The 14859-nt window shown below is 38.4% G+C and overlaps 2 protein-coding genes across 6 annotated transcripts in view; one reads left to right on the top strand and one right to left on the bottom strand.

The window, feature by feature from the left end:
- Positions 1–3741, top strand: part of lrp1ab (low density lipoprotein receptor-related protein 1Ab) — a 122755-nt gene extending 119014 nt beyond the window's left edge. Inside the window, exons 88-89 of the mRNA XM_041798471.1 lie at positions 40–184; positions 2004–3741. Of these exons, the coding sequence (XP_041654405.1) occupies positions 40–184; positions 2004–2141 (283 nt within the window). The 3' untranslated portion in view covers positions 2142–3741. The remainder of the gene's footprint in view (positions 1–39; positions 185–2003) is intronic.
- A 1509-nt stretch (positions 3742–5250) lies between these two features.
- fmnl3 (formin-like 3) overlaps positions 5251–14859 on the bottom strand; it is a 51422-nt gene continuing 41813 nt past the window's right edge. For 2 of the 5 annotated variants that reach the window (XM_041798472.1, XM_041798475.1), the window contains 7 exons: positions 14681–14810; positions 14416–14576; positions 14180–14281; positions 12676–12768; positions 12423–12546; positions 11022–11137; positions 5251–6532 (listed from right to left, as the gene is read on the bottom strand). In XM_041798472.1, the coding sequence (XP_041654406.1) occupies positions 11046–11137; positions 12423–12546; positions 12676–12768; positions 14180–14281; positions 14416–14576; positions 14681–14810 (702 nt within the window). In that variant the 3' untranslated portion in view covers positions 5251–6532; positions 11022–11045. Of the gene's footprint in view, positions 6533–10447; positions 11138–12422; positions 12547–12675; positions 12769–14179; positions 14282–14415; positions 14577–14680; positions 14811–14859 lie in introns of all 5 variants that reach the window. The other 3 variants (XR_005992532.1, XM_041798473.1, XM_041798474.1) reach the window with 3 other exon arrangements.

The following is a 14859-nucleotide window of genomic DNA, read 5'->3' as shown; positions in this document are numbered from 1 at the left end:
TGGTAGTTAATCTGTTCATTTATCTTTGTCTGTCTGCAGTGCAAAGGGCTTCCAGCACCATCGAATGACCAATGGTGCCATGAATGTTGAAATTGGAAATCCTGCATACAAGATCTATGAGGGCGACCCTGATGATGACGCTGGGGAGCTCCTGGATTCAGACTTTGCTTTGGACCCAGACAAGGTAATGCAGGAACACTAGGATAAAGGTTCTTGCTCACCAAGATGAGGTTGAAATTTGCAATTACCTCCTGTATCAGTCCAGGTAGATATTTTGTTTCCCCAATGTTCAGCTCTTTTATATTCAGCGTGATTGTCAATCAAATCCCAGCTCCCACTCCCTAAGTGTTATTCAGTTATTTTTCACTTAGTCTTTAATATCACATGAACAGATCCACTTGGTGGGGTTGATACGTGTGCACTACTGGACCTATGGCATAGCTTGCCCAGCGTTTATTTTAAAATTATGTAAATATTAAATAGATCCCTACATTGCTGGTTGAAGCTTGGCAGCCAGATTGATGGAATTGACAGGTTTATTTGCAAAACTGCAACAATCTGTGCCAAATTCAGGTGAAAATGGGTTTGAGATTTGTCTCATATTGGTTACAAAGAAAGATACAAGTTCTACTGCTTTTGGCTGAAATAAATGGAGGCTGAGAGCTTTTAAGGCCTTGTCAGAATAATTAATTAGTTGTGATCAAGTTTAAAAAAATAGAAGCAGGGAAGACAGACACTTTGCAGAGATATGGGTTTTTATGCCCTGTAAAGTGGATACTAAATGTGAGGATGATCAGACTTTATATAGTATAAAGGATAAAAATCCTATAGAGAATCTGTTTACTAACCTGGGTGGGAAATTGGTACCCACCACCAGCCAAATATAGGGGTTTTTGAGGCGGTGAATTTGTTTAACCTGCTGGCCACTGGGGCAAGTAAATAAAAGTAGTCTTAGCCAAAAGCGGGATTTAGTTAATGTAAACCTGTATGTTACCCCTTTTTTTCTGTTTGTTCCAACTGACTTTACAAGCTAAGCGGCGCAGACCTAAACACTCACTGTCCAAAAAATCCATGCTTGCTCTGCCCTGTGTCAGAGCTGGTGTCAAATGATTACAAGCAGCTGTGTGCTGGGATCATTTGGCCCAGTATCATAGGGGAGTAGTTTTTCACTTTTCTGCTAAAGGTGTGTTTCAACCAAAGTCTTTGTTGTCACAAATCCAAAAAGACTTAAGAAAATGCGCAAAATAACAATAAGTTCTATTAAGTGTAAAACTTAACTGGAGAATGTATATGAATTTACAGTACCCCTGTGGGAAGCACAGCAGATGTTTGCATGGTTGAGTAAAGGACGAATTGATCAAAAAATGCAGTTTGAAATGAGCAACACTTTGGAATATTTGTGCAACAACTTCCCCTTATTAAAAAGCCTGTAATTTGAATACTAAAAGCCTTTATTTTTATATTATACCAAAAAAGGCACCAAAAAAGTAAATATTTCTCTACTACTTCAAGCTAATAGTATTTGAAATAATTAAAATATAATAATGATAATAGTAATTAAATGTAAATATTAAATAATACATGATTAAACTTTTTAATAAAGTTTAAATAATTTATACATTATTATCATTAATTATAATGATCAATTATATGAATGAATAGAAACATTATTTATTATTAATCAGATGTTATTGTTATGTTACTTATCAATATTTTTTTTCACCAATAAATAATTTATCTGTTCACAATCAGCTTTACACGCCTGCTGAAGGCAATAAATGTGCTATATCGTTAAATAAATTAATTTTGACCAAAAATTCATTTTAACTGTACCATTTGACATGTCATAAACAGTTTATTTAATCTGAAAATTAGTTTTTGTCATTTTAGGTCTTATAAAGACCTGTTTTGTTGTTAAAAGTGTGGAGGAACCCTGATCAAGAATATGTGCCTTTTCTCTGGCCCCTTTAGTCACCTAATAATTTTTTTCCTCTTTACTGCAGCCCACCAACTTCACCAACCCTGTGTATGCCACCTTGTACATGGGCGCCCACAACAGCCGCAACTCTCTGGCCAGCACAGATGAAAAGAAGGAGCTTCTCTCACAGGGCGACGAGGACATGAGTGACCCGCTGGCGTAGATGTCAGCATGGAGTGAACTCTGCCGACGTTGCCCTGTCCAGTGCTAAGCTGACGAGCGCTCTCATCTTATGCCTTTACCAACAGAAAAGCAAAGCAACAGAAAAAAACAAGCGAGAACACTGTACAAAATGTATAAAATGAAGGACTACTTTTTTAAGTGATTGCAGTATTATATTTTGTTCTTTGACAACAAAAAAAGATCCTGGTGACGAAAAAGGAACCATTTTATAGACATTTTATTCAGTTCTTTTTAATTTCGCTCACCTCCTCCTCCTCACACTCTCCCTCCCCTCTGTCACGCATATAGCCACTACCTCTGTGCAGATGTAAAAGATAGAGATACAAATGGCAGTGGAACAGTTTTAATTTTTTTTTTATTTTTGTATGAATTGTATAGGATAAAAAACAGAATCTTGTTCCATCCTAGAAAAGTTGCCAAGTCCTTGTTGTTGAAGAAAGAGAGGAATCAGTGCTCACTATTAATGCTTCCCGGATGGGCTCAGTGTTTCACGTTGTGCGTTAACGTATGCTTGCTGCTGGAGGTCTGGAGCGAGATTGGAGAAATGAGGAGTTCTTAAACTGCACATGTACACGTGGAGGACTCAGCATAGCAGACTGTGTGTGCTCTGTTGTCTCAAACTACATTCAAGTGATTGTCTTTTATCTCCTTGCACAGACTAAAGTTATATATTTGCATATATATAAAACTATTAACAAAGTGTCTTGAAAATATACCCAGGAAAACAAACACCAGTAACAAATAGCAGTCTGTACTTTTTAACAGTTTTTTTAAGTCATTGTATAAATGACGTACTTTGTGTCAGCAATGAATGAATAAATGGCGGTGTGTGAGAGCGCTGGATGGAGATGATTGTAAAACATTCCAGGATTAAGCGCCTGGGATGGAGATCCGTGGCCTTGGTTTACTGCAGGACATGTTGTCCTCAGATCGCTCTGAAACTGCTCTGGAAAGTTCTTTTGGAGGAGTAACAGCAGACTTCTGTGAATTTACAGTCTTCACTAAAAATTACCAAGACAAATATTTAGCTAAAAAGGTTGCATTTAGCTTTTGTTGCTCATCTTTTGATTGTAAATGTACTTTCAGGAAAGGCCAGGAAGACCATGTGATGGTACGTTCTTCTGTGGGAGATTGAGTTTTTTTATTTTTTAGTCATGGACATGCCATTTTAGCCTATGCTCCTTGTTAAGTGGGTTCCTGATTATCATTCCTTCCTTCGCCTTGCTGCTAACGCTCGCCATCTGTCTGTCCTGCAGACAGATTTCAAGTCTTAACAGTGTTTCTCACCATGCTGCTTTTAACAGAGCTGAGCATTAGCCATACTTGCCACATCACTGCGTGGTGCTCATAGACATCCTAAAGAAAACTCCCTGGCTTTTCCCCCTTTGATTCTTAACAGTATTCACCCCTCTTTATTTTTTTACATCCTGCTTCATCAGATTTTCAACAAACCATGTCAAGTAGGAAAATCATTTTTCAGTTGGAGAATTTCTTTTGGTGGCAAAAAGTGGTTCTGATTGTTTTGTTATGATTCTATTTCTTTTTGATATAAGAAATTAAATGGATTTTTATAGTAGAAATGTTCAGAGTTTGTCTGTCATTTTGGGAGGATGGGGAGGGAAAGCATTTGATTTTCTCTGTATGGTATCTGTTGAAGAAGTCCTGAAATAAAGCAAAACATACAGATGAGGGCAAAATTGTTAGCTCCCTAGGAAAAAGTCTGTTTTTCCCAAGTATTTCCCAAGTGCTGTTAACAGAGGAAGGAATTTTTAACACAGCTCTCAAACATCCTGCTTTTTACAGGCTAACATTATTTAACTTTGCACACAGAAACAAAAATATTTCACAAAAAACAAAAAGTACCAGGGTCAAAATGTAACTTGTCTGCTTTATATTTGTAATGCTCAAAACTTGTAAAATCAAGTTAAACCTGAGAGTTATCGTCCAATAAACACACAGTGTAAAAACTTCAGTAAGGGTTTGAGCTTCCACTGGAGAGAGCATCATGGCAAAAACGAACGAAATCAGTTTAGACTTGAGAAAAAGAATTGTTGACCCTTACAAAGCAGGAGAAGCATATACAAAGTTATTACAATGTTTCCCAGTTTTAAGAGCTGGAGTGAAAAGAATCATGAAGAAAATCAAACAGAGCCACACAATTCAGAACAAGCCTTGTAGAGGTAGGAAGAGAAAGATTTCCGACTCTGGAAAGAAAACTAGTGAGAGATGAGATCCCAGAACTGCCAAGACTCTAGTGAAGGACTTAGCAAGTCAGAAGTTGAAGTCTCAAAAAAAATTATTACTAGAGCCTTGCACAGGAATGGACCAAAATAAAAACCCTCCACTTTGGCAGAAAGATAATGCATACTGGAAACATGTCCTTTGCTCAGAGGAGATCAAACTAAAGCTGAGAGGGGGCGTAAGTACGTCACCCTACAGTGAAACAAGGAGAAGTCGGTGGGAGAACTATCCTGTGGGGATGTTTCAGTGCATCTGGAACTGGGAATCTAATAAAGTTGGAAGGAATTGTGAAGAAAGGAGGATTATGTGAAGATTTTGAAAGAAAATCTCGAGCAGTCAGCAGCAAAAACTGGATCTGGGTCATCCCTTCGTCTTCCAACTTGACAACAACCCCAAAACATACATCACTCCTGGTGAAGAACTACCTCCAGTCACTTACTGGCCTGCACAAAGCCCTGACTTGAATCCCACTGAAAATCTGTGGGGCGAACTGAAGAGAGCGACTGTCCAAAGAAGAATGGGGCTGAAATTCCTCAGGATATGTGTCAGAGACTTGTTGAAAACTACAACAAACGACTACAGGCTTTTATCCAGCCAAAAGGACTATTAGCATCAGGGGGGCTAATAATTTTTACCCTGATATTTTTGTTTTTTTGTGAAATACATTTTTTTTGTCTGCAAAATAAAACAATTTAAGTATCCAAAATAAAACAAGGATTTTTGAAAAGCTGTGTAAAAAAATGTTTTTGGGAAATACTTGCGAAAAGCTGAAATTTTCATACGGGGGGTAATAATTTTGTCCTCATCTGTATGTATCAACAAAATAATGATGGTAATCAGACATATCGTTACATAATTCATCTTATTTATTAAACATGAGGTGTCATTTTTCTGTCAGTAGACAATATCATGGATCATTTCTTCAAAAAGTACATTTCTTGATTTGAATGTTCTATAATATAAATGTAGTGTAAAGATGTATTGCTCCCTTTGTGCCAATGTTAAAGTTTAACAGCTGTTAGGAGAAAAAGCACATCTCTATTTAGAAAAAAAGGAGAAGCTCAAAACAGAAAAGAACCATCCTTCATTTATATCCCTCAAACAGCAGTCCATGTGGAATTTATACATATGTCACTTCCTAAACGTCACGTTAAGTGTGACAGAAAGTGTTGTCAAGGCTTATAATGTTATGTTTTTAAGGACCACTTGCTCAAGGCACAAAGAAATGCCAGTTTGATTTATTTTTAAGACAGGTAAATAAGAGAAATCCTAAAATCATTACTCCCCTTACCTTCTAGTTGATGTATCAAAGCTAGAAACCCTTGCATATTGTCGGTATTATAAGGCTAATGTTATAGTACAAGGAAATAAAAATACAATCTTCAACAAATGAAGGATGAAAAATAATAAAGTTATGGCTGACTCACTGGATTTAACACTGTTTACACAAAAAAGGCACTTTTTCAACAAAACATGAGACATTTGAGAGATTTTGGTAAGGCTAGCTGGTCCAAAAAAGAAGAATAATGAATGTTCTTTCACCCCAGAAACACGTCAAATCAAAATAAGCAGGAGTCAACGTAAAGTCTTGATTGAAAGATTCCCAAGTATCTTGGTTTGATCTTGAAGCGGAGAGTTTTTCAAGCAAAAAAAAAATTCCAGCAGCAGCAAAGTTGGTATTGTTCCTGGCTGCCTCCCACTCCAAGTCATGCTACCACTGTATAATCTGAGGAAATTAACAGTCCTGGGAATAAAATCCACATGTTTGAAGGCACCTGCTCTTCCTGCTTTGTAGTCCACCAGTCCTGGACTCACCTCGCCGGTTCTGTAGTGCTTCTCTGACCCACAGGGCGAGGAGACAGGAGAAAGCCTCTGTGCTTCAGTAATGATGTCTGTAAAGGGCTTCCATAAATAAATTAATTACCCCCTGTTAAGACAAGGGCTCTGTCCTGTTCCCTCTTTTAGTCTGCAGCCTCAGGGTTCAGACAGACCGTGGACACACAAAGAGGACGTTTATATGGGGGTAGGGTGGGGTGGGGGGGTGTATAAGTGACAAACAAGTGGTTTAGGGTCTCTTCCAACCACTCCGGATCAAGGCATCAGCTCGCAGGAAAGGCTGGTTTCGGAGATCTGTGAGTGGGTGAAAAGAGAGGGGTGAGAGACAGAGGAGGGGACACACATGTTAGAGGACCTGGATGTCAAGGTTTAAATAAACTTTGTTTTCAAGTAATTTCAAGCGGGATTATAAAGAAAATAAATACACTCAGTTGCCATGTGATAAAGCATTATTTCTGCTACTTTTTCTGCCATAGTTAGAATTAAAAAAGGCAGACTAAACAGAAACACATTTTTATAATACCATCAATAATTCTCTTTAGCTGTTTCAACAAATGCACTGCAAAGAAACAATTTACATAAGACTGTTGTATTATGCTGCATTGATTTAAGATATATGTACCTAATAAAATGGCAACTATGTGTATAAATAGAATGCTATAATTCAGCAATTTTCAAATAAATCTGCTGCAGTTAACTTTGTTAACTTAATATTAGAAACAAGCAAACATGAGCATTGCAGACAATGGAGTATTCCCATAACCTTGCATTTTACTGACACCAAAATGAGAGAAATCCAAGGCTTTGGGAATGCAGTCAAAACATTTTTAAAACACACTGCAGCAGACATTAATATAACAGTTCAAATAGAAAGGTCAACAAGCTCCTCAGTTTTTAATTTGAGAACTACAAGGAAAATCGTAATTTGTATTCATGGATTTGACAGAGCCTGCTGACCTAAAAGCTTTTCAGCACACCGCAAACGACGGTTAGCAAAGACAAAAACATGGCTGACACTGATGACAGGTGAATCAACACTGGACGACAACATGCAACACATGACAGGAGAGATGAGGAGGATGATGGTGATTAACTAGTTAAGGATGTTTTGGGGGATACCACAGAGGAAACCATAATTACAGACAGTGTTGCAAGGTGGAAAATATTTTTGGAAACATAACTCATAAGAGGGATACCATGGGAAATCTGGAAATTTGAATCTGCTTAAACCCAGTTTTAAGAGACTGTGGGTCAATGAGGTGCATATTTTTGTGTCCAAATCATTTCCTTTTGAAAAAAATTAATTGCACTTTGTTTTAATACATTTTCAGTATGTTTGAATCATATAATTAATGTCATGTTTTGGTTTCTTAAATCCTACAATGTAAGGTGGCAGATTAACAGATTATTGACACTATTAAAAATGGCATTTTAATTGTAAGAATACTTCGGCATGATTTTATGGTTAAAATCTTTGAAATAAAGAAATATTATTAAAATGTATCAATATCAACTTTTGTGTCATTATTTGCAAGTTTGTAAACGTCATTTATTTTCAGTCACAGGTGGGCGAGTACACTTTTACTGTCAGGTGGTACAGCCAATGTAAAACTGCTAAAAATGTATTTTGCCATTAAACTCTTGAGTTTATTTTGAAATATGTACGTTCACTTTCTATCAAAAACAAAATGAACAAAAGGGGTCTGAGTAATTGCCTGTTTAACTTGACATTTGTGGCAAATGTCAGGTGGCGCAATTGAAAATGAATGAAGCCTTATATGTTACTGACCCATGTACAAAACCCGCGGTACAGGTAAGAAACTTCATAAATATAAGAAAACGTTTTCAGGGAAGGTTCATGTATTTATCCAGAACATATCTTATCAAAGTCTCTGAAAGGAAAAACTTTTGTCAAACCATCAGTTTGTATCTTTATGGTATTTTTGACTGTATAGCTCCTGTAAGGAACTGTGGTTTAGCGCCCCCTGTGGACAGAGTGGTAACTCTGATCTCTCTGCTGTTGTCATCTCCTGCATTCATAGTTAATGTTTTCTAGGTCAAATGTATAACTCACTGTAGATCTAAATAGAGGTTTTTTTCTGCATCGTGACATTGAATACTTTAGGTGCATTTCCATCCACCGGTTCAGTTTGTTCTGTACAGTTTGGCATGGTTTGGTACAGAAAGCCCATATCTTGCTTTTCTTGCCTTTTGAATTACTTTTAAAATTAACATAAAATGTATGATGATGTTGTATTTTAAGTCTCAGATGTAACTAAACACAGTCAGAAATTTTAACAAGTACAACTTTTTTTTTGTTTGTTTGTTTTTTTTTAGATTTATTTTTGGGCTTTTTGTGCCTTTATTAGATAGAGGAAGGTCAGTGGATAGACTCAGAAACAGGGAAAAGAGTGGGGAGAGACATGCGGTAAAGGGCCACAGGCCGGATTCGAACCTGCCTGCGTACATGGTGCGCGCCTTCAACCACTCAACCATTTGCACACCCCAAAAGTAAAACCTTTGTATCATTTATTTTGTCTAATTTATGGAACTGATGTCACAACTTAACTAGTGTTGGACTGGTGACACTTTTCCATCCTACTTTGCCACTCTTTTCCCAATTCTGAGAAACCATCAGTGTCTTCAAAGACATTAACACTACTAGGACAGTGTTTGCTAGGCTACAAGGTTACAGAAATAAATGTTGAATGTTGAAAATTTGTATTCATGTGACTTTGCAAATGCTGGATCATAATAAAATAAATGGCAGTGATTTATTGTACTTTGTGACCCTACAAACACCTTTAGAGTAATGTTAATGCCTCTGACAGAGAAGCATTTTGATTAAAATTCCCTGTTTATGAAACTAAAATATGATAAATTAAAGGTAAATATTTGAGTCTCATGTTCTGGTTGTACAGTGCTTTTTTCTTTCTTTTATTTTTTTTGGATGGGCCCAAGAAGATTTTCAGGGCTTAAATTAGACAGCAAAGACTGCTCTAAATACATAACAGGCAGCACATTTTAAGGCATAGAAACAAGTTTTTCTTCTACTGATGTTCTGTTTGTTTTCGGGCGTAAAGAGGCTTACATATTAAATTACCACCTAAAAACCATCAAGAGCTTTGATTCTCCCTTAATGATTAAAAAAGCCTAACAGCTGCACCACTACACTGACATAAAAAAATCTTTGTTGATATTGACATGAAATAGAAAATAGTGATTGGAAAGAAAAAATGGAGTCAGGTGTGAAACACGTGAGAAAAACTTTGGAGAATTTTTGCAGTGAAATATCTATATTAATTTCTATATTAATTTGTGTATTTTTTTTTTATCTAAGTGACCATTCTTATGTTGTAGCTTTATTTTATTGAGATCTTATATTTCCTTAAATGTTCCTAAAGTTTTCAAAGACAGAGAAATTCTAATTTCAATAATTGTAACATGTATTCTCATGGAGGCTGCCAACAGTCGAGAGTTCAATTGCCAAAACTCACCACTGCAACATGGAAACCCCCTCATACAAGGCATTTCCAGCAACAGCATCGCCCACCTCTGCGGCATCCTTTTCAATATTACTCTTGTTTTTACCGAGGACTTTGTCCCATGAAAAGTCACCTCCTAAGATGTATTTACTACACAGAAACCAACGTTTTGTTTCATTAGTACATTTCTTATATATGCACTTAAAATATGCACTTAAAAGTGCACTTCCACATTTGGCCATTTCCAGCGCAAACATGGAAGTGCACACCTCCCTTGTTATGAGAAATAATGAATGAAAACAACACATTGGTTTTCTGTGTAGTAAATGCACCTTACAATGTGGCCTTTTATGGAAGAGAGTCTTTAATTTAAAACAAGTTGTTAACAGCAGAGATGGGCAGCGCTGGTCTCTATCAACCATATAGTGTCATTATGGTGGTGTTACGATGATTTTTCTGTTAGTTTATTTGTGCTAAGTAAATAACTAAGAGGTCCACAGAATAATGAATTCCTCTGAATCTTGGCTAAACAAATTAATTGATTTATCTTTAGTAATCTTATAGTCTGTTGTGTTGTAAAGCGACTCAGTGTTGTAAAGCATCGTTTTTGTTGTTGTTGCGTCCAAAGCAGCTGTAGCTGAAGCGTCTGACATCACTGTAGCAGCACACAGGAGCCGGAGGGCCAAGCGGGCCATTTTTTTTTCAGCCAGGCTACCTTCCTTACCCTCTCTTAGGAGTGGGAAATACTGTCATTAATCTTCTTCTCAGCTGGAGGGGGGTAGAATAAACAGTGGTGGGTTGAGGAAAGAAGAGTCACATGTTAGCTTGGAAACAACCAACACCAAACAAGTTAGTTTCATGGAACAAGGCATCATTGATAAACCAGTGAAGTAGCCAAACCTCTTTGTTTTATGATTGTTCCATTCAGCTCAGCAAAGAGGATGCCTTCAGAAATATGTTACGATAATTCATAGCCTCTAACATCCTGTAAATCATGCATGATGGCCTTAGATGGTCATTTAAACACTGTGAGTGTGTCAAACATATTTTTACATGTAAAATATGTTGACAAACTGTATGGAACAACCTTTTATTTACACCTGCGACAGGCAAAGAGGTTTGGCCGACTCCTATCACCAGACGCCTGATAGGAGTCTGCTCAAATTGAACAAACAACCAATGACGGCCCAGGTTAGTCGACAGGAGTTGTAGTTTTGCTGGTGGGGTTTGAGTGGGTGACAGGGATCATGCTGCATGCACAGTGGGGTCAGGAGGCGTACGAGAGACACCTGAACAACCTTGGCATTAGAGGGAGGGGAGGGCTAGCAGTTGGCGTCGTCACAGAGGTTGGCTTCACAGAAGAACCGTGAGCCACGTTTAGCAGTGCGGGCTGTGAAGGGCACGCTCTTCAGGACTGAGTGGGAGGAGGAGGAGGGGAGAGAAAACAAGTCACACCTGAGATACTGAAACTTTGGGAAAGGGGGTAAAAGACAATGGACCACCTTCGAAATCCTTGAAATTTACTCAAAGACTAAAACAATGTTCTCTCTGTATGTAGATTAATAAAAAAAAACCTTTTAAATCCTCAGTGGGTGTTTTAATAGGATCAGGAGGCTAACACTCAACTCTATGTCCCTTTATTCGGCACCTTTAACCTCTGGATTAACATCTAATAAGTGTAGTTGGAAGAAGGTATTTTGATGAATTACTTAGCAACTACAGCTTTTTTGAGACTGTAAAACAATAAATATTGGGGGAAAGGCTTCAAAAAATATTTAAAATAAAACTGAAGCTCCTTAATATCTGGCATCCAGGGCGTATCCTATCATCCAGGATGCAACCTGGATTGCATCCTGGACACCAGGATGCCACTCTGGATGCAAGGATTAAATCCAGGTCACATCCTGGATGCCAGCTATTAAGGAGTTGCAATTATAAAATGGATTCCTAAAACTATGGCAAATAATCACCTGAATCGTCCTTATATCTTTGAACAACATCATGATGTAATGTTATAAAATCTATTTATTTTAATTGACTTATAAATGCTAAATAGTGGGACTGAAAGTGGAGTGTAATGGGATTAGACAGGCTTAGTATGTCTTGTAAAGGCATTAAATGCACAATAAGCTCTGATACTAGTGCCAAAGAAGCTTTTTTAAATATTTAAAACATATTATGTATTATTTACAATGTAAGTACTTATTAATGGTTATGAAAAACAAACATATATGTAGCTTAATTACTGTCCTGAGGCTGTAGAAACCACTTTCTGCTCCCATTAAACCTGTACATGTATTTATTTTAAAACATTTGACTATGGTGGCTGCTAGTGGTAGATGGAAAAATTACAATTGCAAAAGTCCCAGTCAGTTTACAAAGTGACTGACATCATTTTCTACTAAAAAATGGAAAAAAAATGAATTCATGTACACATGGAATAAGACTCCCTGTCTGTCTTCATATTGTGGCTCAAGTGTTACATAATTAAGAGCTAACTACTAGACAGCACATCATGAATAACTAGCCGCTGCCATGCTGCTACGTGCTGTGCTCCAGATGTGGGGGCGTCTGCACCACGTAGCACAAGGTGCACTTCAAAGGAGCCGAGCAGTGAATGACTACAGTCATCCTCGACTTGGGACGACCAGGGCTGCTGGCACCCACATGTGGTCTTTTTAGGATGCTGTCTGTCCCACCTGTTATGATGTCCTCAATAGTGCCATCCTTGCCCTCGTAGACAGGCCGGTGGTCTTTGGCTTGACGCTTGCGCAGCTCTGCGATCAGCTCCTGCTGCTGGTGTCTCTTCTTCTGAGCCTGAACCTGAACCAGCATAGAAGGAAAAAATGTACCATTCACTGTGGTACTGGCACACAGCTAATCTTTATTTAGCACTGAGTAATTATCTGACTGCTTTCAGTCTCAGCCCAGGAGCATGCATTTGGACTGTACCTTAGGGTCATGCTGTTTAGCCTCCTGAGCCAGCAACTTCTCTCTCATTGCCTGCTCCTGCTTTTTCCTCTGTTCATTTTCCTCCACTGCATCCTGAGAAAGAAGAGGAAAGAGGCGACCAGTCAGTGACAAGAAGCTGATGCTTAGCTAAATCAGTTCAAACCCTATTCTGTGGCCCTCCAAGTACAGAGAAACTAGGTCCAAAAGAAACTGACAAACACAGTCATCTTGTGGAAATATATAATACGATACGATACAATGAAATACAGCATATGATATAATTCAATAAGGTGAGACATTTGCAGTACAATACAATACGCTAAGGTGGGACGTGATATGTCGCAATATAAGGGTCAGTTAATTTACCATGTTTCAGTCTTAATGTTATTCTTATTTATTTAATGTTTATTCCTATAGAGACAAGTATGAAGCAAATAAACCATTGCCACACACTACAGCATTTAAAGCCTGAGCTACCTTAAAATGCCCATCCCAGCTGGGCCTTTAAAATACATAAAATTCAACAGCAAATACACACAACAATTTCAACAATAAAAAAGCAACAAAACATAAAATACATAATCACACAATGACCCAAAATAAGACAGAAAGTGCAAGGTCATCCAGGACAATGGTAAGCTAATTAGCTATGAGCTTTAGACTTGCTTTAATGTTGAACACAAGTGTTTTATCTTTTCCTCATGCATCTCAAGACAAAAACTCTAATCAGCTGTGCTGTGTGCTGATGCAACACTAATGTCTGAAAAGACTGACTTTGCTTCTGAATCTCATTTAATGGATTCATTAATTCAGCAGTTTTCATAAACAGTGTTAATGTTGATATGGTTCATTGTAGAGTATTGTGAAGTATTGTGATTTTGCGTCAGCTCATGTAGTTGTTTGCTTTATCTCATCTCTGTCAAATTATGATTGTAAATTTGGCATTTACAAAAATAAAATTAAAAAACCTCACATATAACTAGCCCGTTTCATGCCACCGCCCTCTTACCAAGTCCAACTTAGAGTTCTACAGTGCTGGCAAAACACTACAGAGTTTTGCCAAATGTTGAACTCTTCCTTTAAGTCCTAGATCCACACTCAGACACATTCATACACAGAAATCCTTGTGTTGTAGATTTCCTAAGCAGATCCCATAAATCCAGGCTGAGAACAATCTCAGGAAGTGTGCTGCGTGGTGGGGCAGGGCGAGGCCGTCTGGGGGCAACGGGGCAGAGGGAAGGAGGAAAAGAGGGGGAGGACGTAATGGGGGGCAGAACCAGTCTAAACACCACAGCTGCAGCTCTGGAGTTGGATCCAGCTGGCCTTTCCTGTTATTTGGCTGCAGACTCTGCGCCATGTCCTGTGGCACGGAGGCAACCAGAGCTCTACCCCACTCAGTGCTCACTAAAACGGACTAGATGTAAAAGCAACGATCTAACAATCAGAGCGAGAGTTAGAAGGCAGCAGCCTAAGAGTGCAGGCTTTAAAAGAAAATCACGATTACCTTGTAGGCCTTGATGAAGCGCACAAACACGGGGAAGAACACAGAGGGTGGAGTCGTCTTGGCGCTCTCTCCGAAGTAGTTCACCACATTGTTGAAGGCTTCCTAGAAGCGGGAAGGAGGACAAGTGATGTAAACACTGTCAATCTGTGATTGGTTGAGAAGCCAGTGAGAAAACAGAAGCTTGCTTCAGGTCTATTTTTTCCTCTGAGGTTAAGAATGAGGACACTGTTGGATACCTCAGCTGTCTTGGCGTCTTTTTGCAGCTTGTCCAGCGGTGAGTCGCTGGACTGGACAAAGCCTTTCAGGACTGGATGGTCATGGAGGCTGCACTCTCTCCGAATTAGATCCATGCCTTTCCCCAGCTCCTTAACATCCAGCAGCACATTTTCCAGAGACACTGTTGCACACAGTTGAGATGCATTATGTTTTATCTGCTGATAGGTTTCAGATTTTGTACATTAACTGACAATTTTGCTAGGATATCAGGATATTTCCTCTCACCTGCCGCAGCTTTATCCACAAAGTGCAACTCATTGTAGAAGTTGGCTAGTTCAGGGTACTTTTCTTTCACAATAAGAGCTATGTAGTGAAGCAATGTCATCTTCCTGTCTGTAGACTTAGTGTCCAGCAGCTGTGCAACAACAATGAATGGCAGATTAGCAAGAGAACCACACAAATAC

This window comes from Cheilinus undulatus, linkage group 11 (assembly GCF_018320785.1).
Source record: "Cheilinus undulatus linkage group 11, ASM1832078v1, whole genome shotgun sequence".
NCBI lineage: Eukaryota > Metazoa > Chordata > Actinopteri > Labriformes > Labridae > Cheilinus > Cheilinus undulatus.
This window is presented reverse-complemented; position numbering and strand designations above follow the sequence as displayed.